Genomic DNA, 26628 nt, shown 5'->3' with positions numbered 1-26628 from the left:
CCCAGCCCAGGGGGTCGCTCAGGGTTTCCACATAGCTGTTTTAAGATCTTGTGCTAATGAGGCCCTGGCAGCACCAAGATCCCAGCAACTGAGTGTGCCAAGGAGACTGGGCAGCGTTCACATGCCGTGACAGTCCTGGCCAGCAGAAGTGGCTGGGAAGTTCCTGCTGCCTCTGCTCTCCAGCTGCAGCAGAGGGACTCCCAGAGGCCCATGAGGTGAGCGCATTTGGAAGGCAGGCCACACCCACTCTCTCAGCCTCAATTTCCCTGTTGGCGAGAGAGTTACTTGTGCCAGGCCTGGGAGGTGGGAGCTGTAAGGACTTACGAGATTGCCCTTGCTCACCCCAGCCTCAGGCCCTCAGTAGTATCTCCCCTCCCCCTCCCACAGGTCCTGTTAGGTGTGAGAAATATCAGGAGGCGATGCCTCTATGGACCCTATTCATTTGCCCCTGTACCTCACACCCCATCCCAGAGCTGTGGTGAGGATAAGACAGGGGTGTCTCAGGCCTTGGCAGCATGGCATCAGTGGTTGGTGGGTAAGTCTTCCAGGGGGCTCCTGCAGCTCTGGGCCATGCTGAGCACCCTCTGTGCATCGCTCTGCATGGTGGGTGACTCTCAAGAGGCGTGTGCCCATCTTGTAGCTGGGAAAACTGAGCTCCTACGGACCACCAGCAGAGGGAGCAGGGGCAGCAGCTGGGCGTCCTGCGCCTCGCAGTAGCTTTGCCTGTGATGTAGAAATGAGTGCCAGGTGCAGCGGCGGCAGGGCAGATCCGCTTGAAGGCAGCAACGCATTGGGTGATGAAATGGCCTCTGGGTTGGGAGCAGCAGGAAAGCCCCGGGGGCTGATTAAAGGAGCCCACGCAGCCTCCTGCCCCCGACCCAGCAGCTGGAGATGATGCAATTCCCACGAAATGGCGGTGGAGGGGGTCCTCTGAGCTGCTCTGAACCTAGTGAAGCTTTCGGGGTAAGCCCGGCAGGCTCCCTGGCCGCTGCAGGAACCTCAGAGTTCCCTAGAGAGGGCTCCCACACCTGCCCAGCTGCCATCACAACAATGACAAAGAAGGGCGAGGGCAGACTTGGCCTTTTGGTCATTCGGGAGGCCCTCGATGAGGGTGACGCTGGGTCTCAGACCCCTGAGCTTGGGCCCTTGTCCCCCACCAGCTGCTCCTCACAGAATTAAAGTTCTCAGTTTGAGCCTGCTGGCTCTGGGGACGACAGACTCTGCGTCCCGGCTTCCCCAAGCCTCTTGCTGGCTGTGTGTCTCTGGAAAAGGCCCTCAGCCTCTCTGGGCCGCCTGTTCATCCAGCTGTTTCTGAAGCTCTCAATAAGAGGCCTGGGGCACTTGAGACTCGTGGAACCAGCCCTGGTGTGTGGTAGTCATAGCGGCTGGCACGTGGAGCCCGGGAAGGTGTCCTGCTCTGTAGCCTGTCACAGCAGAGGCACTACAGGAAGCCAGGGCTCCAGCAGGGCTAGGAGTACTGAGGGCACACGGGCACCTGTGGGAGATCTCTTCCACCCCTCTGGGGGACTTAGTACCACAGGCACGTGCTGCTCGGACCTGTCCACATTCCAGCCTGGGAGCCTGGGCCAGACCTGGGATTTAGGGCTGAGGGTGCTCAGCACCTCACAGCGCTGGGCTACTCAGCTTTTCCAGGTTCTCCCAAAGCCCCACGCCACCTGTGGAGGTCCCACTAGTGACTCACAGTGGGAAGCTTTGCTCATGAGGGCCCAAACCCCACCCTCAGCTGACCTGGATCCCCCGAGGGTCGCCACCATTTCCTGCAACCGCCGCTGCAAGTCACCTCTGGGTTTCGTCACTGTCAACCACTCCACCAAGCAGCCTCCACCCCCGCACCTGTGCACAGAGGCAGGGGTGGGGCTCTGGCGGACTTGGTGGGTTCTAGACCGCAGGGTACCCCTGGTGGCAGGCACATGACCTCCTCACCTCAGTCAACTCCATTGCCATCTCTACTCCAGTATGATGACATCCTTAGAGATACAGGGTGCTCTGTCCTCCTCCGACCATGGACCTTCACTTCAGGCCCAGGGTGGTCCCTCCTATCTGAAGCTGCCAATGGCAGTGGGAGCCAGTCAGCCCAGACTTGTCCTCCTTATTCAATGATCCTTGGTCCTGGTGCATAATGGGTGGGCATTCTTCGGGATGGGGACCGGCTAGTCTCACATGCAGAGCCCAGAGTACAGGTTTCCATCCCAGGCACCCTGCCTGTTCCCTGAGAGCACGGTGAGATATGCCTACATTGCACTCTTTGTTCCCATGATGCCTTGATTGACAATCTGGTTTCCATAGTTTCTTGCTGACCCTAGTCAAGCTCCTGAACCTCTCTCCTAGGCAGTTTCTTCCTCTGAAGAAAGTGTGGTAACAGTCCTTATAAGTGCAGGCCTGCTGGGAGCCTTAAACTCTCTCAGGCCTAGTCAAGTGAAGGTGGCCTTGGTAGGTACACTGATGGCTGAGCTCGTGTCCTTATCCCATGTGTCAGAGGAAGGACACAGGGTTTACAGAGGAGCAGGGGAACCCAGGCTTGGCCCCAGCCATTGCTGGCTGCAGATATGTCAGGAAGGGCCCAACACACTGGCATCAAGTAGACAGGACCTCTAGAGTCAGGGTGAAGGGTCTCCAGGTCAGAGGTTTTCAGGGAGAGTCTGGGAGCAAGTAGGTAGGACAGGGCAAAAGCAGCAGGAGATGTCACAGGTAGGGTGTCCCGTGGGACGCCGCTGACAGGACACTGTCCTTCACCTGGGACCCTGCCAGCAAAGGAAAGAGGGAGCCTGTGGCTGCTGCTGCCTTCCAAGGACAGATTAAGAGGACTAGCTCCTTCCAGAGACCAGAGATGGTGATTAGTTTGTCCTGCACATATGAGTGCAGGGCCCACAGAGGCCAGAAGGGGCATCAGAGCCTCTGGAGCTGGGATTACAGGTGGGTGTGAGCTGCCACGTGAGCTCTGTGAACTGACCTCTGACCCTCTGCAAGAGTGCCACAAGCCCTTAACCACTGATCCATCTCTGCAGCTCCTAGCTGTTAGCTTTTAACCTGTCCCTGCCTTTAGCTCAGAAAGGCCACCATTTGTTTCCAGGTGTTGCTGATGTCTTAAGGACTCTACCGGGCCAGTTTTGGGGTTTTTTTTGTTTGTTTGTTTTGTTTTTTTCAGGATGAATTAAGGCTTGTGAATGTGCAGTGAGCTCATCTGTTATAGTAGCCATAGTGTGGATGGTAAATTAAATTCAGTGTGGAGTGCCAGAATGGAGTTATAGAAACACCGCCCAGGGGAGTAGGGTTTGGGGAAAGGCCCTCCCCTCCTCCAGAGGCCTCCTCCTTCGTCCCCTGTGACACGCAGGTGGTCCAGAGGAAGGGCTGGTGCAGTGACAAGAGAACACAGACACCCCTGGGAGCTTGGTGGGCACTGCCAGCCACTCTCCTTGCCCATGCCAGGGACCCCCAGCTGTGAGCACACCCTCCAAGCAGAGAGTTGTGAAGCCTGTGAAGGAGCAAGCTGCCTAGAGCTGCAGCTGGACCAGAGCAGCAGGCATCAGGCCCAGGATGAGGGTCACAGGCCCAGAGATGGCTCCATCTCGCAGAGGAGAGAGTGGCCACTCACTCAGGCACAGAGGCCTTCTGTGGGGGACAGGGCCATAACTCCCTTTGAGGGCTGTGGCTGTTTGTAAACCCCACACATATGAACTACCCACAGAAATAGACATGGAGGCCAGCATGATGGCTCCCCAGGTAAAGGTGCTTGCTTGCTGCCAAGCCTGAGGATCTGGGCTGGCCTCTAGAACTCTGATCGTGGAAGGAGAGGAGTGACTCTTTCAACTTGTCCTCTGTCCCCCCAATACGCACTGTGGCACGCATGGTCACATGTGCCACCTGCTCCCCACCCCCAATACTAAGTAGATATAATAAAAAATGAAAATGAAAAACAGGTGACATGTATGACAGCAGACATGTATGGGGTGGGTGGGGGTGGGTCACTGCAGCCAGAAGTGAAGGGAATAAGAGAATGTTGCTTCCAGCGAGCAGGCTCTCACAGGTTTCAGCGGATGGATTAGAGTTTGCCTTTGAGGCATGGAGGAGGAGAGGGAAGAGCGCAGGCAGGCGAGAGGGGCGCTCAGCGGAAGGAGGGTCTGGGATTGTGCTGGAGAGAAGGGCAGAGGGTACGATCTTCTGAAAGGCAAGCCAGGCAGGCACCCACAGGCACGGAGGCCAGCCGAGGTGCCGTTCCAGGCTAGGCAGGGACAGTGGCCCTGCCTGGTGAGAAAGGGGGCACACAGAGAGACAGGTTGATATAAAGACTATGGAACGGGGGTGAAGGATAGAGTTTCAGGACAGAGCTGCTGTTCCTTTGTGGTTGCCTGGGTGACGGGATGTCCCATTTGTGGGTGGAAGTTCAGTGTATGCATCTTGTTATCTGAAAACCTGAGATTGTTTATGTACACGGCTGTGGCTGAGGGGTCACAGACAGAGGAGGAGCCCAGCGTCAGGGGACCTGCAGGTGGAAGAGAGGAGTGCTGCGAGAACCCACCTGGCCCTCGCCTGAGTGGGGACCACTGAGGATTCTGGGCGGAGGCAGCAGCGGGCGTCCTTGGGCTGCTGTGCTAAGAACAGGCTGCAGGGGGCGTGAGGGAGCCCAGCTGGCTGTGGCGTGTGGGCAGGTGTAGATGGAAAGAGCCACCAAGGGGGGGTGGAGGGCTCTGCAAAGGAGCGAGGGACTGTGTGTGGTGGCGGCCACCAGGGCAGCTGGGCAGCAGGCAGGCCCCCCCAGCTGGAACAGGTGGGGGCCTCCCTGGCCGGCTGCGGTCAGCAGCTGTATTTTCCTTGGCCTCGGCACACGCTCTTATTTTTGGAGAAGAGTACTAATACTTTTTAAACCTGGTCCTTTTCACTTGCCCCCTCCACCCCACACTTAAACCCGAGTTTCTACCTTCCCACCCAAGTGCTGGCCGCCCTGCCTGCCTCCCTCCTGGGAAAGGTATGGGAGCCCAGTAGCCCCAGCTACCTGGAGCCAGCTAGCACCCCACCTCACGTGGGAGTCTCTGGCCCCTCTGGCTTCCTATGCAGTGGCTGGAGGATTGGGAAGGGGTGGGAGGGGCAGGAATAGGACTGTGAGCTGGGAGAGGAGTGGACACAGGACGAGGTGTCTAGAACCCGGATGTTTAGGCTGGAGAGGAAACCAGAGGCAGGCAACTGGCTACCAGGCACAACTCCGTCCCTTGGAGCAGCACTAGTGGTGGCCCATAGGCCTGCTTGATGGAAATGAGAGTGGAGCCAGGCCTTCCGCGGGTGCCCAGCTGCTCCTGAGTTATGCTAGACACCTGCCTGCTGGTCCTCTCTGCCCTTTGTGCACTGCACAACCTGCCCGAACGTGCCCAGCCTCCCTGCCCTGATTGGAAGCCCCACTCAAAGCTGGAAATGAGAGGGCTGTCTGAAAACCCGCATTGGCAGCACCTGCCCTCCCATCACCCCCTGGCTCCCTGATTTCCAGCTCAGCCATCTGCCCTGGCTCCTTGAAGCCTGTGGAACCGTTTAAAAGGCTCCCAGCGATATTGATCAATCTCTAAAATGGATTATCCTGCCTGCCTCGCAGCCTGCCTGGGTGCCCTGGGTAAGATCAGAAAGGAATTATGAGAGCCGGAGGCCGAGGGAGCAAGGGCACGAATGGATCTGCTCCAGAGAGGCCGTCTTATCAGAGCCCAGTGCACGCGCCATCTGGGGTGGAGGGGGCTTTGGGAATGTCGGAAAGAGGCCATCGCAGGAGGATTTGTAGCTGAGCCGCCAGGAGGGACAGCACAGCCCAGAGCAGTGGAGAGGGCCATTTTTCCCTCTGAGCTTTTTCCCTGGGGAAGTCAAGCCCTTGCAGAAACTCCACTGATACCCAGTTATGGGTGGCACAGCCCTGTGAACTGCCCCCACCATCACCCAGGACTGCCGCCCACACTGAGGACCCCAGGGACAGATGTGCTCTTTGAAACCTGAGACTCAACTGGAAAGTTCCTTTCTGAAACCCCTCCACCCCCGGAAAGCAGCTGGGATAGTGGGTAAATCCAACATGGAGGGGATGGTCACAGACCCAGAGTGACTTCCTTTTCTTTTCTTTCTTTTTTTTTTTTTTTTTTTTTTTTTTGAGACTGGGTTTCTCTGTGTAGTCCTAGCTGTCCTGGAACTCTCTTTGTAGATGAGGCTGGCCTTGAATTCACAGAGATCCGCCTGCTTCTACCTCTCAAGCTCTGGGTTTAAAGGCGTGTGCCAACACCTCCTGGCATGTTGTTTTGGTTTTTGAGACAGGGTCTGTACATAGCCCAGGTTGTCCTGGAGCTCATTCTGTAGAAAAAGCTGGGCCCGAATTCACAGAGATCGGCTTTCTCTGCCTTCCAAATGCTGGGGTTAAAGGTGTCTGCACCACCCCTGGCTGAGCCCCCTTTCTGAGAGGGCCTAATGGCAGTGGAGTTGTGGGAGGGAAAGATCTAGCCCTGGGTACAAGGTGTATCCCTGGGTCTCACCTCAGCCCACAGGCTCGTCCTGAGATTCTCTGCCACCCTGTGTCCTGGGGTCATCTCTTCCCTTCATGCCTGGCCGAGCCGCTTGGGCCCAAGTTGCTGCTGGCTGAGCATTCTTACCTCCTTCTCATAAGGTAACCATGCAGGCCGTCTCCATGTTTGTCCACTCGTAGGTGCCAGACTGCCTCTAGCTCCAGTGGAGAGCATCAGGGTGGGTGGCTATAGGGAAGGGGTACCAGGAGGTCATGGTAGAAGAGAAGTCACCCACACAGGGAGCAGGTGGGTATCTGAGAGGTACAGATCAGGGACCCTGAGACCACAGTGATGATCCTTCTATGTGCTATCCTGGGGAACAATGATGGGAACATTACTCCATTTGCCAGTATGACATCTATGGTTCCAATCAAGAATTCTGGGCTGTAAGGGCCGGTGGTGGCTGTAGCGGGGAGCCTGGATGAGGGCGTGGGCTGTCCTTAGGGGCAGCAGTCGCTCCTCACTTGTGGCAGGCCCTCACTTCTGTGGAAGGATGTGCCCGAGGGACATCAGAGGCCCCGTGGAGGATGTGGCATCATGCGTGTGTAGGGTTGGTGGAGGGGAGCACAGTTACCAGGCGCCTCTGCGAATGGACTTATTTGGGCAGCTCTACATTTCAGAGCCCAGGGATGGCTTCCATGGCTCCTCAGACAATGCTCTGTGACCTTGGCCCCCAGCCAGCTCTTTGGGCCTCCCCTACCCCTCGAGGCTCCTGGCCTGGCCTGAATGTCTTTTGTGTGGTTATGTTTATTTGGCCAAAGGACTCTGAGGAAACGGTGGGGGTGGGGGGCTCTCCTGTCCTCCCCTAAGATAGACAGGAAGGCCCTCAGTCCCAGGACAATGGGCTCAGGGAGGGGCCAGGTGCTGGGCCGAGGACAGGAAAAGGATAATGGGGGGGGATGAAAAGCCCCACCATGGACTAGAACTTGGGTGGTAGACAGTGATTCTGGTTGAATGAGGTGTTCCAACAATACTGCTGTGACATGGGGCGGGGTGGACGGGACGAATGTCCAGGGAGACAGTAGCTTGTGCCTGGTGGTGTCTAACTTGCCCTCCGGGAGACTTTAGCTTCTGCTTCAAACCCAAGCATACATTGTATATTAGTGCACGTTGAACCCTGGCTCTGTGCTCCTTTCAGCCCTGGGATGGCCCCTTCCAGCTTCAATAAGGAGACTCAAGGAGCCAGATCTGATGTAATGATCAGCTCCTTTGGTAACACGGGTCACTTCCAGTGTTACAGCTGGGATATGGCAGTCACAGACTTTAGAGGGGAGGAGCCTCCGAGTTTAGCAAGATTAGTGCAGGTTCTAGATAAGAGACTGAGAGGAGGCTGAAATTTAGGAAGTGGTTCTATCGTCACACCCTGCCCTGGGGCCACCACTGGGAGTTTCACAGCTTGGGGTAGGTGCTAGCTAGATCAGGAGGTGGTGGTTGAGCCCCTGGGCCAGCAGCCACTGTGATCCAAGCCACTGAGTTGAGAATTCTTTGCTGTTTTATTTCAGTTGTTAAGTTGCCATCTCACGTAGCCCAAGCTGGCCTCAGACTTACTATTAACACATCTGTCAACAGGGTGACTTTGAACTTCTGACCCTCTGCTTCCACTTCCTGTACCAGGATTACAGGCATGGGCCACCTTGTGTGATTTAGTCCATGCTAAGGATGGAAGCTAGGTGTCCAGCATGCTAGGCTACTCTCCCAACTGGGCTACAGTCCAGTCTCTAGTTTTAGTTTTTGAGACAAGGTCTCACTCTATAGCCCAGGCTGTGTAGCCCAGGCTGACCTTGAACCTGTGACCATGTTGTTGTACAGACATGAGGCAGGATACCCATCCCACAAGCCTGTCTCTGTGTCTGGCTTGTTTTGCTGAGCGTGGTAGGTTGGGAGAAACTCCCATCTCTCTCTCTCTCTCTTTCTTTCGTGGCATTCTTCCTTTTGGGGGTCGTGGTTGCATACAACAGGACAAAGCGCTATCCCTCAGGAAGGGAGGTCAGGCCAGACTTGGGGAGCTAAAAGAGGCATGCTTGTGCCTCTGACCAACCTGGTTTAGTGCCATGGTACCAAGATGGAGACCCAGCAAGTTCCAAGCCAGGACTACACCTTGCCAGAAGGACCCTGTGGTCACCTGTTCCTTGGAGCCTCAGGGTGTCCAAGAGCAAGTCTGACCTTGGAATTTTCTCTCCTTGGTTAGACCACGTGGTCACAGAACTTCTGGAGACTGTATGCCAGTGAGGGGGAAGGGGTAAAGGTTGCTTCCTTATCAGGCTTCCCAGAGACAAGGATAAGAAAGCAAAGCCACTGTCACCCAGGGTAGCAAGGGTGTGACTCTGCTGATAAGACGAGGCTGGGTGGCGAGTGAAAGGAGAAGTGGGTGGGACCCTCAGCCAGCTCTCTGGAAGGCCCAGGTCCTGGTCAGAGGTCAGGAACAAGCCTTCTGGATTACCTCAGGTCCTGCCACAGGTGCATTTACTGAGTACCTGCTATATTCCAGACTGTCATTTCTTCCTGACCACATGCTGTATTCTAGGCCTCAGGTTTGGGCTTTGGGCCTCAAAGATAGACACAGTAAGGGCTGCCAGGAGAGCAATAGAAGAGTAAGTGGCACAGACAGTAAGGCCTGAGTGGGCTCAGGCAGGCCAGCAGCACCACCACATCTGGACTCTGCCAGAAGCCAGGACAGTAGTGCCTGTGGGGATCTCAGCTCACTGGCTGGAGATGGGACCAGAGCCCCCGCCGTAGGGCTTCTGGCTCCTTTCAGCCCAAAGTGGTCTATCCCTCCTTGGTCAGCCACCAGTTACAGTAGGATCTTCCTGTAGCATCAGGGACCTGCAGACTTCCACACTTCTATACTCAGTGGTGAGGGGAAACTGAGGCACAGAAAGGCCACACATGTTAGGTGTGTGTGGTCCCAGGCCCTCTCAAGAATAGCTTCTACCCACACATGGCCTTGCATCATTTTAGCAGTGAGAAGGAGTGGCCTCCAAACCACCTGGGGGCGCTGGAATACGGGGTAGAAGTTAAGGGGGACTCTGGGGCCCCACCAAGAATGGATCAGGTGTGGATGACTCAGGGTACTAAGTGAGTAAAGGGGCTGTCCCTATCTGTCACTTAAGAATGTTGATGACAAGGGAGGTCTTAGAAGCCTAAGGCCTTGTCAGAGGTCTTGAGAAAGTAGGAAGAAAACCAGAGGTAGTCATTGAGCCTCAAACCCCACGCCCAGCCCAGTGGCGTAGGGTGGGAGTGGCCAGCCCCACTTTTGCCCACACCTGTCCTGATGAACATTCCCAGAACCCCAAAAACAACAGATGAGTCTAATTCCCAGCATCCATATCAGGCAGCTCAGCACTGCCTGTAACAACAGCTTCTGGGGATCCAGTGCCCTCTTGTGGTCTCTGTAGGCATGTGCACTCATTGCACACACACACACACACACACACACACACACACACACACACATACATGGAGTGCAAACTTAAAAAAAAACTAATAATAAAAAAAAAGAAAGAAAGAAAGCAGCAACTGTAAAGCTAGAGATTAAATGTTAAAATGATCTGGGCCCAAAGGGAAGGTGTTAGGAGACATACTGACCATTCTGCTCTGTGGCTAGTATACCCTGGAGCCATCTATGTCCACTCAGCTGGCTTATGGGCAATGGAGGTTTTCCTTATTTTATGTGCATGAGTGTTTTGCCTGAATGTGTATGTTTGTGCTATGTGCCTGGCGCCTGAGGAGGCCAGAAGAGTGTATCTGGTTCCCCTGGAAATGGAGTTACAGATGGTTGTGAATCACAGGGGTGATGGGAACTGAACCTGGGTCCTCTGGAAGAGCAGCCAGTGCTCTTAACTACTGAACCATCTCTCCAGCCCAAATAATGTTTTTTTTTTTTTTTGTTATCAAAGCATTGCCACTGTATGGTTCTGGGAAGCCCAATGGGAGATGAGCAGAGTGAGAAGGGAAATAAGGGATGAGGGAGAAGAGGAGCCTTCTTTGGGGCCTGGCTGTGAGCCTGTTACTGTCAGTTTTACTGTTCTGAACAACGGGGCAACACAGCGGGAGTCTGAAAGAGGTGTGTAGAGTCACTCATAATCCCCGAAGCCACTCCGTGGAGGTGGGCCTCCTGTCTGGACCCGTGCCCTTTTCTTTTGAAAAACCTGTCTGCAGCTGGGGGCCTGGCCAGAGCTGAGGTCTTGGCTGAAGGTGTCATGAGGACAGTTTAGAGGGTGGATAGATGGCTTGGTTTGGCTGTCACCATCTTGTGATGTCAGGGAGGTCACAGTGGCAGGAGTAGGAAGAGGGTTCAGGGACAGGGTTCACCTGCCCTCAAGGAAGCTCATCAAGGCCACAAAGCTGGAAAACATAGAGGCCGGCTCCGGCCCTCCCCTTCATTCTCTGGACAAAGGTAGAAGACAATGTCACTTCCTTTCCTAGCATAATGTCTCTCTTGCCCTTGGGGTGAGCAATTTCCTATCTCCCACTAGCTCCTTTCCAGCCTCCAAGCTTCCTATGTCCTTTCATTGAAGTAGCCAGCGGCCGCCATCCACCATCTTGGCTGGCATGATTCCCCCCCCCGCCCCCCCCCCCGCACACACCTGGGTGCTCTTCAAGACCCAGGGGACCTGGCCCAGCTCCCAACTCTCCCTGAGTCCCCTCGAAGCCCTGCTCGCTCCTGTAAGTGGCTTTAATGAAGGAGAGCCTGGTTCATTTATGTACCGACCTCGCCTAATTGGCGTGTTTGTCTTTCCCCATTATTCCCAGCTGGACAGAGCAGTTTGAACAACAAATGCAAAAAAAAGGCTGGATTTCTGTGGCAGTGTCTTGTTTTTGCAAACTTGCCCGCTGTCCCCCGCTATTAGCCACGTGTGCGTTCCCCGGCTCCAGCCACATGCCGTAAGCACTTAATTGTGGGTGCAGTTAGTCTAGGCGGGCACTCTCTGCAGATTTCAGGGGTGAAGAAACCTAATTATACCTGCAATTGAGTGCTTTAGCGGGGACAAACATGCCTGTTCAGCTAATTGCAGGCACCAAAATTGCCCCCACAGAAAGAGTCCCTGGCAAAGGCTTTGAGCGAGAGGCCACGAGGCCTAATAAAGCCTGAGAGCTGAAATTATAGCGGCAGGGGGGGCTTGCTTTGGCCTGAAGGATAAGGCTTTCTGCTGTAATCTCAGTGTTGTTTTTCTCCACGTGGAGGCCATTTCCAGGCCAGGGTTGGTTTTTCATTGTGTCTCCTCTCTGCACAGAAGTGTCACACGCGAAGGATAGGCTGTGGCCTGTCAACTACTGTCCCCTCTTTGCTGTCTGCTTTGGGTGGCCCACGGGGCTCATCACCCTGGCCTCTCAGAGAGCTCGTAGACCTGCTTGCCCCAACTGTTGTTGCTGCTCACTTTAAGTTAGGACACTTGGTTTTAGAGCCAGATTGTTTGAGGTAAGTGTGTGAGGAGGACTGTGTGTGACTGTGTAGGGTATGTGTACATATGAAGGTCAGAGGATGACGTGTGTGAGTTCGTTTTCTCCTTCCACCATGTGGGACCTGGGAATGGAACTCAGGTTGCCGGGTTTGGTAGCAAGTGCCTTTTCCCTTGCATGAGCCACCTCACCAGACCCGATCTGAGGAGCTTTGGCGCCTGTGTGTGTGTGTGTGTGTGTGTGCATGTATGTGCTAAGTCAGAGGTCAACCTTGAGTATCATTTGAGGACACTTTTTCAAAAGACTTGTTTGTTTTGTTTTCTGAGACAGGGTTTCTCTGTGTGGCCCTGGCTGTCCTGGAACTTACTGTATAGACCAGGCACAGAGATCTGCCTGCCTCTGCCGCCTGAGTGCTAGGATCAAAGGTGTGTGCCACCACTACCCAGCTAAGAGTTTTTAAAATTATTTTATCATATTATATCTATCCAGGTGTGGTTGTGTATCCCTTTAATTCTAGCACTCAGGAGACAGAGGCAGGCAGATCTCTGTGAGTTTAAGGCTAGCCTGGGCTACATAGTGAATTTCAGGACATAGCAAATACATAGTGAAGAGTGAGACCATGTCTCAAACAAACCATGTGTGTATCTGTATGGTGTGGGTATGTACACATGGGTATAGCACCCACAGAGACCAAAAAAGGGTGTCAAATCCCTTGGAACTGGAGTTACACACACAGTTGTGAGCCACCCACCCCCCATGGGTGCTGGGGACTGAACTCAGGTCCTCTGGAAGAGCAGTATGAACTCTTAGCTGCTGAGCCATCCCTCCAGGATGTAGGGTCTTTCTTTTATCATTGTGTTTTAAGTTATATACTTCTATTCTCTTAGTTATCTGGGTTTGCTTCAGACAGGGTCTCACTCAGGCTGGCCTGGCACTCACTTTGTAGCCAAAGATGATCTCAAACTTGCAAGGATCCTTCTAGCTAGCCTCCCAAGTGCCGGAATTACAGGTGTATATGCCAACACAATGGATTTTTTTTCCTCTCAACAGGGCCTCATGTAGGCTGACCTTGAACTCACTAGGTAGCTGAGGGTGACCTTGATCCTCCTGTCTCCAGCTCCCAAGTACCTCTACAACCTGCTTATGTAGTACGGAATGCAACCCAGGGCTTCGTGTGCTCTAGGCAGGTGCTCTGTCAGCTGGGCTAACTCTCCAGCTTTTCTTACCTGCTGCACTTTCATTTAGACAGTGTCTTACTTGCTCAGTAACTCCATCAGCTGGTTTCTGCTTCCATTTTATGACACCTTTAGTGTACAAGCCAGAGCTGAGGGGGCCAGCCCATGCAGCAGGAGCCAGGGTACACAGACACACGCGAGGGGAACGAGGGAAACCCACACTTGGAGCTTCAGGCGAAGGAGAAGCAAGCTGCACAGGGCAGCCTTTTCCTCCGTCTGTTTCTTAAATGTCAGAGTAAGCAGATGGCATAGCTGCATTTCTGAAGCATGGACTTGCCAAGCTGGAAGGCCCTCTGATCATTTGGTCGAAGTGACCTACAGAAGAGATGCAAGGCCCAAGCAGGCCAGAGCCACAATTGCAGGGATGGGGCCGAAGGGTGCTGGGACCCCATCTGCTTCTTGCTGTCCAGCTGTGGCTTACACCTGGTGTCCCACTCCTAGTGGAAAGCTAGAACAGAAACAATTCTGGGATGGTTTACCCAGGAGCCCTGGATATATATGGGCTTAGAACAGCAGCTAAAAACAAATGTCCAGACCAGAGTTGAAGCCTAGTTGGCTCTGCCTCTTTATCTTGTCAGTCACTTGATCCAATGTCTGGCCCGGATCAGGCTTCTCCTCTGGCTGGGAGCACAGAGCACGTAGGAGCTGGCCTCTTCCTGTGGCATCACCCACCAGAAGCCAGCTACTTTAGCCAAGTGGAAAGAACCAGTGATGCTGGAGGACTGAGCCCCTAGCTTGGTACCTCCAGGGGCCAGAGGTGGGCAGGTACTCCCTTGGCAAGTAACTGGAGGTAGGCCAGGCCTCAGGCGGCTCCAGTCCCACTCTCGAACTGGAGAAGTGATTCTCAGCCCGCAGCTATGTTCCCCAAGGTGGCAATGTCAGGGGACATTTTGACTGTCACAACTGAGGCTATCCCTTGACACCTAAAAGTCCTATAGTGCCCAAGGCATAGTGCAGGGGCTGTCCCATAGGACATCCCAGGCCTGGGATGTACCCAGCACACGTGTGCCAGCTCAGTCCCCAAGGGCCAGCTAAGGATATAGACAGGCCCTGTGGCCACTGACAAGGTAGGGAGAGACATGGTGGCTTACTGGCCTGTCTGGAAGAATGGAGGGAGTGTGGATTTCTATTCCAGCCCAGCGTTGTGAGAAGCAGTGCCTAGTGAAAGCCAGCCTGTAAGAACCATGCCTTTCAGGACAGAGGACTGCATGAGCAGAAGGCCCCGGGGCTAACAGGGAGATCTGGATGGCATCAATCACTGCCGGGTTTCTGTGTGTGACAGGCCTCTTCCCCGTGAATGGTCACAATCTGACAGCTCTTTTCCAGGCCATATTGAAGCACAGGGGTCCAGGTGTGACCATGGAGTCCAAGATGAGATAGCTGGAGGCCGCTTTCAATGATAAGCCCTGTGGCTGGCCAGTCCCCATGCTGCCTGGTGGGAACTGAGCCCTTTGGCCAGTCTTTTGGAGACTTCCTCAAAGCACAGCTTATGGAAGCCTGCTCAAGGACAGGTCTGGGCCAGAGGTTATATCCAGTTCCCCAGGGTGGAAGATAGCAAACCCTTCCTGGGTTTGTTGGTTTTCCTCTCAAGGGATTCTTTTTTTGATTGGTTGATTTGATTGTTTGTTTGTATACTACTGGGGATTGAATCCAGGGCCTTGTGCCTGCACCGTCCTCACTCCTCCTTTTATTTGCATGTATGTATGTATGTATGTATGTATGTATGTATGTATTTGTTTGTTTGTTTTGAGATAGGGTTTCTCTGTGTAACTCTGGCTTTCATGAACTCGATCTGTAGATCAGGCTGGAATTTAAGAGATCCGTCTGTCTCTGACTCCTCAGTGCTGGGATTAAAGGCGTGTGCCACCAGTGTCCCCGATGGGTTTCTGTTTTGTCATTTTATAGAAAATTCAAAGCCCATTGGAGATACACAAGACCCTGTATCAAAAAGCCAAATGTAGCCCATGCATGCATGGTGACACACACCTTTGATCCCAGCACTCAGGGAGGCAGAGGCAGGTGGATCTTTGTGACTTTGAGGCCAGCCTGGTCTACAAAGGGAGTCCAGGACAGCCAAGGCTACACAGAAAAACTCTGTTTTGAAAAACAAACAAACAAACAACAACAACAAAACAAAACAGTACATACCTCGGTCAGTAAAAATCAAATAGGGCTGGCAAGTTGGCTCAGCAGGCTTGCTGCCATCTCTGATGACCTAAGTTTGATCCTCACACTGTAGAAGAGAACTCTGGCAAGCTGTCCTCTGACCTCCCCACGTATTCACATATACACATCGATAAGTACTTAAAAACTCAAATGAGCCTCTGGGAGAGGAAGAAGCCTCCCCCCACCCCAGTCCCCCAGTCTGTCACTCTATCGGGGTCTAATCTATGGATTTCCCTTTCTGGGCTGTGTGACTTAGGGCCATTTGACTTCTCTGGCCTCAGGGTCTCATGGGAGGAATGGGGAGAATGAAGAAAGACGGGTTTACTTCAGTTGGGATGATGAATCTGTCTCCTTAAAAGCTGGAGTATGTGACCCGGAGCTAGGAGAGGAGCTGATGCCTGCTAGGCCACGCCAGAGACGCTGTTCACAAAGCTCATCACGAGGGCCTCGTGTGGGGGACACTTGTTACCTGACAGTAAGCACGCCTCTGTGTGATGGACAGCTGGGAAGGGGCGGGATGGGGCCCTCTGCTCTAGACACTAAGGAAGAGATGAATGCGGGTGGTGGTGTCTTCAGTACTGGGTTTGAGGCCATGCATCCCCAGAGAGCGCGTGGGCTCACTTGGGACATCTCTCGTGGATAGGCCCTGTGGTGGCAAGTGAGGCTTTCCATCTTGTTCTCTTGAATAGAGAATTGGGTCCCACAATTCAGGTGGGGTGGGGAGCTGGAAGGGAAGAATGGGGGCTGGGTGAAAGGCTGGCCACTGTGGAGTCTCTCTTTGTCACTGCTGGCCCTGGGTGCATGGAGGCTTCAGGGACCAGAGCTTGTACCCACAGGTAAAGAAGGCTCAGGAAGGCTCTCTGTCTCTGAAGCAGATGACCATGCTGATGGCCTGGGGCCATGCCTGTTCCTCAAAGCCAGCAGACATATGTGTCGCCATTTAAAACCAGTTGGGCTATCATGGCACTGGAAAGCCCCATGTCCCATCTGGTTGTTGGTGTCTGGGTTCCAGGCTGCTGTAGGACCCCTGACACTCATTGCCCAGGGCCTGATGCAAGCCAGCTGACCTGAGCTCCTCTTGGGGCTGGCTGGCCAGGAACAGGCCACTGTTACAGAGGTGACCAGAGAGATGAAGCCCCTGGGGCCTGGTAATGAATCACCACAGACGGAGTGACCTCTGCAAAGCCAGAGACTTTCTGACAGTCCAGTGGCTAGAAGTCAGGGCAAAGTGTCATAGGCCCTGCTCCCTCTGGAGCAGGCTTTCCAGTGTCTGGGGCTGCTGCTGTCTGGGGTTTGAGGCTTCTGTCTCTGGCCTCACATGGCTCTCCTCATGTTTTACTCTATCCTCTCTTTTTGGTATTCAGTGTGTGTGTGTGTGTTTGGTAGCATCTCAATATGTAGCCCTGGAAGATCCAGTACTTTCTATGCTTCAGACCAGGCTGGCCTCAATTTGTAGGGATCTTCCTGCCTCTGCCCCTTGAGTGCCGGGGTGAGAGCTGCCTATGGCTTCTCTCCTCTTTCCTTTCAAGCCTTGCTGTCTATAGCCAGGCTGTTTTCCTTTAGCCTTCCCGCTTTAGCTTCCCAAGAGGTAGTATTACAGGTGTTCCTGACCCCCTCCATTGACCACCTCAGCGCTCATCACACTACTTCGGACTCTTCTTCAGAACCAGGTCACAGGCCCCAGGACCTGGCCACATCTTTGACAGGCCACCATTCAACAGGGTGGGACAGGGCTTGGACCCCAGAACCCTTCTTGAGACCCAAGATGGGTAACACACCTGGTCAGGGGACCAGGAGTGACAACAGACACCTCACCTAAAGAAGGAAGCAAATCCAGGCACACATGTTGGGGCCAGATGTCAGCCCAGGCATTTCTCTTTGCAGGCTTGGGCTTCCTTATTGCAGAGTATTGCTATTACTTAAGGACCAGAGCCTGTGGGAGAAGTGGGTGTGGCTGGTTCCTTTGTGCCCCTGGGCAGTTGACCTCACACCCCTGGGCCTTAGCATCAAGTATACAGAGTTACAAGACAACATGTCTGTTTGGTGGGAGTGGGCAAGTGCCCTCAAATGCTAACAAAGCCACTGAAGAACAGAATGGACAGAGCTGAAGACAGTGAGGCTGCTGCCTGTGTCTCTGTTGTTACCTAGTCTTGGGCGTAATCACTGCTGTTTGTGGAGTCCCTGAGCAGGTTAGGCGCTGGAAGCACCCACACCCACTCCTCTTCTGGCACACATGAGTGGTTGGTTCATCCCAATCTCCAGATGAGGAGGCAGGGGACCCAGGACTTAGGAACGGGCCTCCAGAGCTCAAACCCACTGCCAGCATCTACTGGCTCTGAGTCATCAGAGAAGGCACTCAGCTTCTCTGTGTTTCACTTGGCAAATGAAAGGGTGAGGGGGGACAAGATGGTACAAAGGATTCCCTGGGTCACTTAAGAAGCCCCTGGCTCAGACTGGGCATCTGGGAAGTAGCTGCTGCTCCGTTGCCCTGCCAAAGGGGACAGGCAGGCACTAGGAGCACCCAGCATGTCCTAGGAACCATGCAGCCTCGGTGCTCTAGGCTCTGCTCTTTCCTCAAGTCTATGGTATGAGGTTTCCTTATGTGCAGCTCCTCTGGGAGGCAAGCTGGCTGCCCGGGCTGGGGGACACTGCACATGATGGGCGCTGGGCACAGCTGGCAGGGAGCCGCCTGCCTTAACCCATGGTAGGAGGCTATTTTTACTGTCTTTGGCTGGCTGGCACTGGCTAGGCCCTGGCAAGGGTGGCCCTGCTAGAGGGAGTGGGGGGCCCCTCCGTGTTGAAGGAGCAGTTAGTATGCGGGGGCGCTGCATGTTCAGAGTGGGGACCTCCTGGTTTCAGGGCAGCCAGAACCTCTCTTTCTTTCCTATTGACAAACGGGGGGCGTTGTCCACACCTCTTCCCCTCTGACCTCAGGTGGCTTTCTTTGTGGTGTCGTTTTCTGGAGGTAAGAGGAAGGGTGCACTGCGTGTCCCAGCTACCCAAAAGGCCCAGAGAGAGGATGGCTTCTGGGTGGTCCAACCTCTCTGTTGCTGCTTCTTCATCAACCCCCTCCACACATAAAAAACGAGAGAAGATACTGGCCCATCAGGCTGTAGGGGAGGAGAGCAGTAGAAAGAGGCAAGGACAACCCTTCTCCAGGGTAAAACCTGGGAAGGCAACAGCCTTCTCATCCAGACACCCACAGCTGGTACTGGTGTGCCCACATGGTTTGTGGTGGGAGCGCTGGGCATATGTCCCATCTGAAGGAGGCAACAGACAGCCTGGTGGAGGGCTGATGCTCCCCCCCCCCATGAATGGCTGTAGTGATGGGGTCCACCCACCACAGCAAAGCCACAGGGGCCAGTGGGAAAGAGAAAGTGCAGCCAGCTACCCTGTTCAGCCACATTAGGCAAACAACCCAACCATTCAGAGAGAGCCAGCACTCAGCTGCTGGGGCTTGGGGAGGATGGGGTGGGGGCTTTGTGTTCTCAGATGTTTTGGCACCAGGTTTTTGGGGGACTGTGGGGTGACCAGTCTCCCTCAGTGGAGTGGATAGCGTTTCCCCTCTCAGAGGTCCCTATCACAAGGAAATGTCACTAACCTACTGGAGTGAGCTAGGATATCAGTAACAGCAGTACAGCTAGTCTCTTTCCCCAGGGTGTGGCTCTGAGCAATTAGGGCTTGGCCGGAACAATCTGGATAATTGGATGCAGGCATTGGAATTCTTATTAGGAGAGGGGTTCTTTTTTGGGGGTGAGGCTTAGTGATAGAGGGATGATAATCGGAGCTAGCCCGCCACAGTGGGTTTCCCCTCTCGTCTGTTCTCTCCACTGTTGGCCTCTTCACAAGACAGGCCCTGGCAATCAATCTCCCAGGCCTACGTTGCCTCTGTACGGGTCTCCAATAGTCCCTGGGTGGCTGGCACAGAAGCAAGGCAGTTTGGACTCAAGTCTGGACAGCTTTCTCCACAGGTGGCTCCAAGAAGGATGGCTCCTTTCAGGATGACTTCCCCTACTTTAGCAGGGGAAAGAAGGAGGGGTGCGCAGCCTATTGGGGGAGCATCCTCCCTCTGTACCCTGCCTGTGATTGGCCCATAATTACAGGTTTATTGCCTGTATAGCTATTGTATAATGACATGTTTGCAAATTAATTTTTATGGCTCCTGCCATTAGCATATACAGTGGAGGAAGGTTTCGTATTAATTACTACTGTTGTTCCCGTAATCCTGGAGAATTAAAAACCAATAAAAGAGTGACAACACAAACTGATAGTTTAGGGTCTTTTAAAAATAAGGTCCCCCCCCAAGGACATCCAGAGCTTGTGAGGGGTCGGGTACAGGGGTGTGTGTGTCCCTCTTTTCTCATCCGGTGCTCCTGGAAGAGTGTGAGCAGGTGATGGAGGTGATGGCCCTGGACCCTTCAGGCAAGCCTGTAAGTCTTTGCTGGCAGCCCCGGAAACAAAGGCGGCAGCCAAGGGCCCAGTGCGACCTCTGGGTCACCAGGGGCTGAGTGGCTATAAGCCCACGGCGGGGGCGGCGCCTTCCTGCAACTTGGTGCCTAGAGCCCACCCCCTAGGGGGAGGGTCCGGGCGCGCCTTGTCTGCTGCAGCCAGGGCCAGAAGGCACCGTTGGGTCTCCACCTCCCTAAAAGTGCCCTCCAGGGCTCTTCCCTGAATTCTGGGTGTTACCTGAATGCACCTCCTTTATTAGGATCTAAGGGCCACTAGTTGGGAACCCCTGATGGTTAGCGAGCCTGGGTAGTCACCCCTGCCTGGCGTGACCCTGACGCCCGCTGTGCGTACCTGCGGGCTAGGACCTGAGGATCTGGGGTCAAAAGGTGATCCTTGGTGTCACCGGGTTACAATCCCAGCTAGTTGCGCCACCGGGGATGGGGAAGAGCTTCCTTAAAAGGGCTTGAAAAACAAATGGTCGCATCCTGACACTTGCTTAGCCGCGTGCGTTTAGTAGAAGGGGCTGGTGTGAGTGTGTGTGTGTGTAAATGGATGCTGTCTCTTTAAAATCGCTGGGCTGGACAATGAGCGCACAGGATGTGGTTTGGCGGCAGGGTTTTTTCCCCTTCGATTTGGGGAATTATCACTTGGGGCCTTCTTGAGCTGGTGTGAACGCGCGGCGGCTGGGGAGGGGAGATACAGGCGCCACACTCACGCTCAGTGCAGCCGGTCGTTTGCTTAAACCAAATTAGCCGGGCTCTCGTTACTATGGTGCAGCCGGGGCTTGCAGAGTCCCAGTAATAGCATTTATTAGGTCTGTTTGCCTGGAAGCATGCCTTCCCGGATCTGATAATGCCCGGGTGCAGGAGAGTGTGGGAGATGGTATCAAGCATTTGATTACACTTGCAACAGGGATTTTTAAAGGGGGGGGGGGAAGGGAGAGGCCAACCGCCCGCCCTAGCTCTCCCGGGCGCGGTCTCCGCAGCCCGCTGCGGGCTGCACAAAGGGCGGCCCCGGCCTCCCCGGGGCATAGTCGCGGGGGGAGGTCGTGCTCCGGGTCCCCGCAGCTGTCAGACGTGGGTGGGGAGGAGCGAGGGCGGGCCGGCCGCCAGAGCGCGGAGTTGGGCAGCCAGAGGGGGGCCCGGCGGCTCCCGCAGCCACCCACTGTTTGCAAACGGCCGGCTCCCGGGCAGAGGGGAGCGCCGTGCACTCAGAAGCGGGAGCATCCGCCTCGGGCCTTCGGCGGCGGGTCTGGTTCATAAGGCTCCGCGGCCGCGCACAGGCAGGTCGCAAGTGGGACTCCGGTCACCGCGGCGCGCAGCCGGGAGCTCCGGGAGGACCGGCGCAGACGGAAGAAGCCGCCCGCCGCTGCGCCCCTTCCCTTTCGCTTTCATTAGGGGAGACAAATCTGCTGTCAGGCAGCCAGCTTTCCAATTTACCGATAATGATTCTTGCATGAAAATTGATCGAGGGGGCTCTCCACCGCCGCGCGCTCTCGCCTCCCGCTCTCCTGCTCCAGCCGGCTGCGCCCCCGCGAGTTCCTCCTCCTCCGCTCCCTCCTCCCCACCCCCTCCGTCTGAGTCAGTGGTGGGACGCCGGGCGGGGAGATAACCAAAAAGGGGGGGGGGGTGCTGGTGGCGAGGGGGGAGGGGAGCCTGCCCTCACCAGCGTCCCTAGCTCAAGACTTGTTTGTCGCCGCCGCCTCTCCCATTGAGGAGGCGAAATCTGCCCCTCGGTACTTCTTGGCTGTTTGGGTATTAATTTTCTCCACCCCCCAGCACCCCTGCCGAGCGCCCCCTCCTCCTCTCCGCACCCCGCCCCTCCTCACCCAGTAGCTAAGGGGAAACGAAAACAAAGCCGATTTCTCCTTGGCAACCAGATGCCCCCTCCCGCCGCCCCCCTTCCTTTTCCCTTCTGGTTCTGAACGTGAAACCCTGTTGGAAACAGGTCTCTTGACCCTCGCCCTTGACATTCAAATGGCTGAATGGAGGCGAGATTGCTGTTCGCACGTCTTAGGGGGTGCTTTTTTTCTCTCCCTTTTCCTCTCTCTCCCTCTCCTGTCTCTTTTTCTTTCCAATGAGTAATCCCTAAAGACCTTAACCCCCCAATTTCATCACCCTCACCGCCCCCCCTTTATTTTTCTCTCTCCTCTTCTGCTCTCCCGCCCTCTTCCCTCCACCAGCTCCCCTCCCTTTTTTTTTTTTTTTTTTTTTCAAATTTGCATCTCAAGTCCAAAAGGCAGAAAATACACACGCGGCGAAGACGCCGGGCCGCCGTGGAGGCTCCGGCCCTTCCTTGGTCAATTACCTCACTGTGGATCTGCTCGGGCCGAGGTGGCCGAACCTGTCTAGGCGCTGGACGGAGAGGCAGCCTTTGATCATCTTGGAGAGGGGAAAGGAAAAAACACACAAACTGGTTTCTACCCCCGGTGCTCCGGGGATCGTTCTTCTGCCTTTATTTTATTGTTTTGGACATTTTTTTTGAGCGCCGTGGCTTGGACGCTGGTTTTGTTTCATTGCTGGCTTGATTTTTTTTTTTTTTTTCCTCATTTCCTTCTTCGTCCCTCTCTGGCCACTATGGAATTCTAACCTGAGCCATGTTCGGACTGAAGCCTCCTCTCTATTACTTACCAGGTAAGCGAGTCGTGCGCCGAGTCCCCGGGTCCCCAGGCCGGGGCGCACAGGGGCGCGCTGCTCGGCTGCCCGCTCGGTGCGCGCTGCCGCGTGGGGCGCCCGGCCCGGTGCGCGTCTCGCTCCTTTTGTCTGCGCGGAGCCGGCGGCGCTGCGCCCTCGGCGCGATCGCGCGGGTGTGAAGTTACTTTCCCGCGGGCGGCGACCCGGGGGGCCCTGGCCCCGCCGCCCCCTCCCGATTCCCTGGAAGGTTTTGTTGTGCGAGGCCGGGAGGGGCCGTGGCCGCGGCGCGCGCGCGGCTTCCTGTTTCCTGCGCCTCGGTGCGCGCTGACAGCGGCTGCCCTGCAACTTTCAGTTTCGGGGGGCCACCGCGGGAGAGCTGGGGAGCCCCTCTATCCTTAAGATACTTTCACGCGGGCGGGAGGGAAGCTGGAGAGCCTGGAGCAAGAGGCGGGCGTGGGAACGCAGCCCTCCCGGTGGCTTCCCCCTCGGACACCCCATGAGTCCGACTGCACGTGACCGCAGGTCGAGAGGGCTGGGCTGCGTGTGGCCGCTTCTTCTAAGAATGTGCTAGGTTTTTATTTTCTCCTCTCTGAGCCCCGGCGCACAGTTCCTATTGAAGTTGAGGCATCTGCGGGGCGCAGAAATGTTGGGGTGCTGTAGAAGCAGAGGAGTGGCCCTCGTGCTTGACGTGGTCTGCTGTTCCCTGCAGAGTATTTCGGAATAGTTTTGCTAGGAAAAGGTGCACGTGGCTGGTGTTGGGTTAACGTTGCTTCTTCCTTCCCTCCCCCCTTGTGTGTTCTGTGGCTCCTTTGGCTCTTGCCAGCTTCCCACCGCCCTGGAGTCCTCGCAGAGGAGATGTGGGCCAAGAACCAGCCTGGGTAGGACTCAGCTCCAGGGAGCTGGCCTTGGTTGTCCTAACCTAGTAGGGCACACGTTGTCACTGAGTTAAAACAGCAGAGATGAAGGGTCACAAGGAGGGAGGGGGGTTAGTGATGGTAATTTCGCCTATGGTATGGTCGTGCATGGCTCTTTGCGTTTCTTTGTGGCTGCTTCAGTGTCCAGCCCTACCCTGTGACAAACCTGGCCTGTTTCTTGGGGTGTCCAGCTGCTTTCAGTTGTTTGTTTGTTTGTTTGTTTTGAGACAGGGTCTAGCTAGCCAGGAACTTTCAAAGATCCGACTGCCTCGGCCTCACCTCCAAAGTGCTGGGATGAAAGGTGTGAGCCATAGGGCCTGGCCCCGGGCTGTTTTTATTGGAAGATTATCTCTCAGCGACTCACTGTCTCTCCCTCTCTTCCAGGGCCTGAAATAGCAATTGTCAACCTCTAGCTGGGCTCACCCCTTCCCTCAGCTCACTTCTGTACTTCCTTTCAGAGATCCAACCAAAATTAGAACCGGGAATCCCCAGCTCCCTACAGGGTCATCTCTGTGGGAGGGCAGGTGCCCTCTGGAGCCCAGCCATCTCCCCACGGGAAGGTGTATGTCATATGTACCCTTCACAGCCGTGCTGCAGATTAATCCTGCCAGGGCATCCCGCTAGCTTTGACAAGGAGAGCAGGGATGATGCTTCTTTTTGTGTGTGACTCCAGCGCCTCTCTGGGGCCTTGGAGCTAGCTGGTGGTGAGAGAGTACTCTCTCTGTAAGTACTGGGAGGCTCAAAAGCACAGGTGTTTGAAATATACACCCCACTCCACCTGCCACCCAAGGGCTGCCTGGTATATTTGCTTGTCAGGTGACCAATTCTCTATTTACACAGGGAGCCTCAGAAAGAGGAGGAAGTGTCAGACTGGGAAGTTGAAAGCAATTAAAGGCATCAGCCTTGACTGGGATTAGGCCCTAGGCGGGCAGGCGGGTGTCAGCAAGGTGAATCCTGCTTGTCCTGATCCTTGAGGGAGGGGAGGGCTCAGATAAATTAGCCATGAGATGAAAGGTTTTCTCCTACTGAAGTTTGTTTTTGAAGGGCCCTGCTAGGGTTTCCACACCGTGGGCTTTGGATAGTATTGGAGCTCACATGAATAATTTGAGCTGAAGATGGTTTGGGGACCTTCCCATACATCCCAGGGGGTGGGTGCTTGGGCTTCACTTTCCTCGCCAGTCTGCCCAAGAGGCCCAGCCATTGCCTGTTCTGGAAGCGTCAGGGCTAGGATCTGCTATCTGCCACTTCAGGAGGGGATTTCCAGGCTTGAGGGCAGTGGGTATCTGGCTGTGGCCAGTAGCTTTAGCTGAGAGTCAGAGCCTTGGCCTTGGTCCAGAGCCTTGGACCTGGTTTTGTCCCAAGCATCTCAGGCCTGGATTCTATCGGGTCCCATCAAGGTGGCTGTCAACCACCAGGACACAGGGTCCAGAACCTAGCCACCAGCTACTGTAGGGGAGAAGGAGGGTGGAGACAGTCAGTTTGGCCCTAGATACTGGCATCTCTTGACAGACTGGACAATGGGTCTGAAGTAGTCTGGACCTTGGTAGGTGAGAAAAGTTCGCAGAAGTCCTCAGTTTTCCCATCTGTGACTCAGATCCACAGTGTTGTCTTCCTGCAATCCGGAATCACACAGCATTAAGGTTTTGTTGGCACGCAGCCTACCTGGGCTTTCATGGCGTCCCGGGAGGTCCTTTAACCACCATGGCAGGCTGGAGCAACGCTCATGGAGCCCAGGCTAACTGGCCGGGCCTCAGATCTCTTACTGGGCCAATTGTCTAGCTTTGGTGTAAGGGAGAAGATGTTGGGGATGGAATGTGGTGTGTTTTGGTTTTGAGTCCCATGTAGCCCTGGCTGGCGTGGAACTTGCTGTGTAACCCGGGCTGGTCCCAAACTCCCTGTGCACCTTCCTCTTCTTCCCCCTCCAAGTGTTTTAGGGTAGAGAGTCGATGGGCACTCAGTGGTAACGCTCATGCTTGTTAAAGTTTTAATCAGTAATGTTAACAAAGATTTTTTTTTTTTCAGAGATTTATAGAACTTAGTGGAAGAGCAGGGACTTGAACTTGGTGCTTTGGGCCGATCTTGCTGACGTTAGAGAGAGAAGTTATTCACTGGTAGAGGGAATGGCTTAGTCAGTCAGCTTCCTGTGCAGAGAGAGAAAGGTACAGGGCATATGCACAGGGTCTGGGGCGTTTCCTTCCACCTTCCTGCAGGTGACAGGTGGCGTACCTACCTTCCCCGGGCTCCCTATCCAGCTTTCCTCCGTGTACACTGGAGAAGCCTGTCCCTGAACTCCACAGGACTTTGTGATCCTTGCAGGCAGAGACTGAGTGTCTCCTTTTTGCTTGGCCCACTGCCAGACCAATAACGACAGTTGTAAAAATAAAAAGAATAATAAAATGAGGAGGAAGAGGTTGTGGCCGCTCCATGCCAGACTTGCTAATTCACCAGACAACACTGGGAGGTCAGGCCATGCCTGTCCCACTGGACAGTCAAGGAAACTGAGGCACAAGGGAGGCTGAGGTCACTCTAGCAGTAAAGGAGCAGCAAAGGGCTCAGCTGGGCCCTGACCTCTGACCCCAGGCAGTCTGGCTCCAGAGTCTCTGCTTAATAAATATTTGTTGACCGGTCAGGGAGGGATGGCGGCTGGGAGGGCGGCTGGTATTGGCGGCGGCGCCCTCCTGGGGCCCCTTATCTTGTTCCTGGCTGTTGGCTGACCCTGCCCTGGCCCCAAGCTGAACTCTTGGTGACCCCACCTCCCCCTGGATTCCCTGTCTGTGGCCAGGAAGGATGCTCTGAGACCTGCAGTGAAGGCACGGACGGAGAGGGCCACGGTGGTAGTTATCTTTATCTGCCTTGGGACATCATCTGTGCCAAAGCTGCTCCCTGAGGACGTAGTGAGTCATTCAGAGATGGTCACGGCTGACCCGATCCCTTTCTGAGCAGCTTATGGTGCCACAAGTTGAGATAGTGAGAGGGTTCCCCCACCCCAAGATTGTTTCCAGAGTGGTCCAACCTGTGTAAAAGACAGGTTGTGGGCTGTACCCAGCACAGGTTGGGGGAATGTGTACAGTCCAGTGACCAGGGCAGCCTCCCTTGCCAGCTACATTCACACCTGGGACCCATGGGGTCCTGAGGACCTCCAGACCTGCTCGTGGTTCAGCCTGAGCCTGGGAAGAAGGTGTGGCCATTTTTGCAGTGACAGAATCTTACTTACAGCTCAGACTCAGTGGGGATTGCGTTGGGCTCACTTGGAGCATTTTCGGGCAGTCACTAATTAGTCCTGGACACC

The 26628-nt window shown here is 54.9% G+C and overlaps 1 protein-coding gene across 5 annotated transcripts in view; it reads left to right on the top strand.

Moving 5' to 3' along the window:
- The window catches only part of Gse1 (Gse1 coiled-coil protein), a 332612-nt gene that overhangs the window by 219742 nt on the left and 86242 nt on the right, over positions 1-26628 (top strand). For 2 of the 5 annotated variants that reach the window (XM_060391877.1, XM_021641522.2), the window contains exon 1: positions 22169-22425. The exons of the other annotated variants lie outside the window; for them this stretch is intronic. In XM_060391877.1, the coding sequence (XP_060247860.1) occupies positions 22389-22425 (37 nt within the window). In that variant the 5' untranslated portion in view covers positions 22169-22388. Of the gene's footprint in view, positions 1-22168; positions 22426-26628 lie in introns of those variants that run through there. 5 annotated transcript variants of the gene reach the window in all.

Source organism: Meriones unguiculatus, chromosome 10, assembly GCF_030254825.1.
Source record: "Meriones unguiculatus strain TT.TT164.6M chromosome 10, Bangor_MerUng_6.1, whole genome shotgun sequence".
Classification (NCBI taxonomy): Eukaryota; Metazoa; Chordata; class Mammalia; order Rodentia; family Muridae; genus Meriones; species Meriones unguiculatus.
The sequence above is the reverse complement of the archived record's forward strand: the minus strand, read 5'-3'. Positions and strand labels throughout refer to the sequence as shown.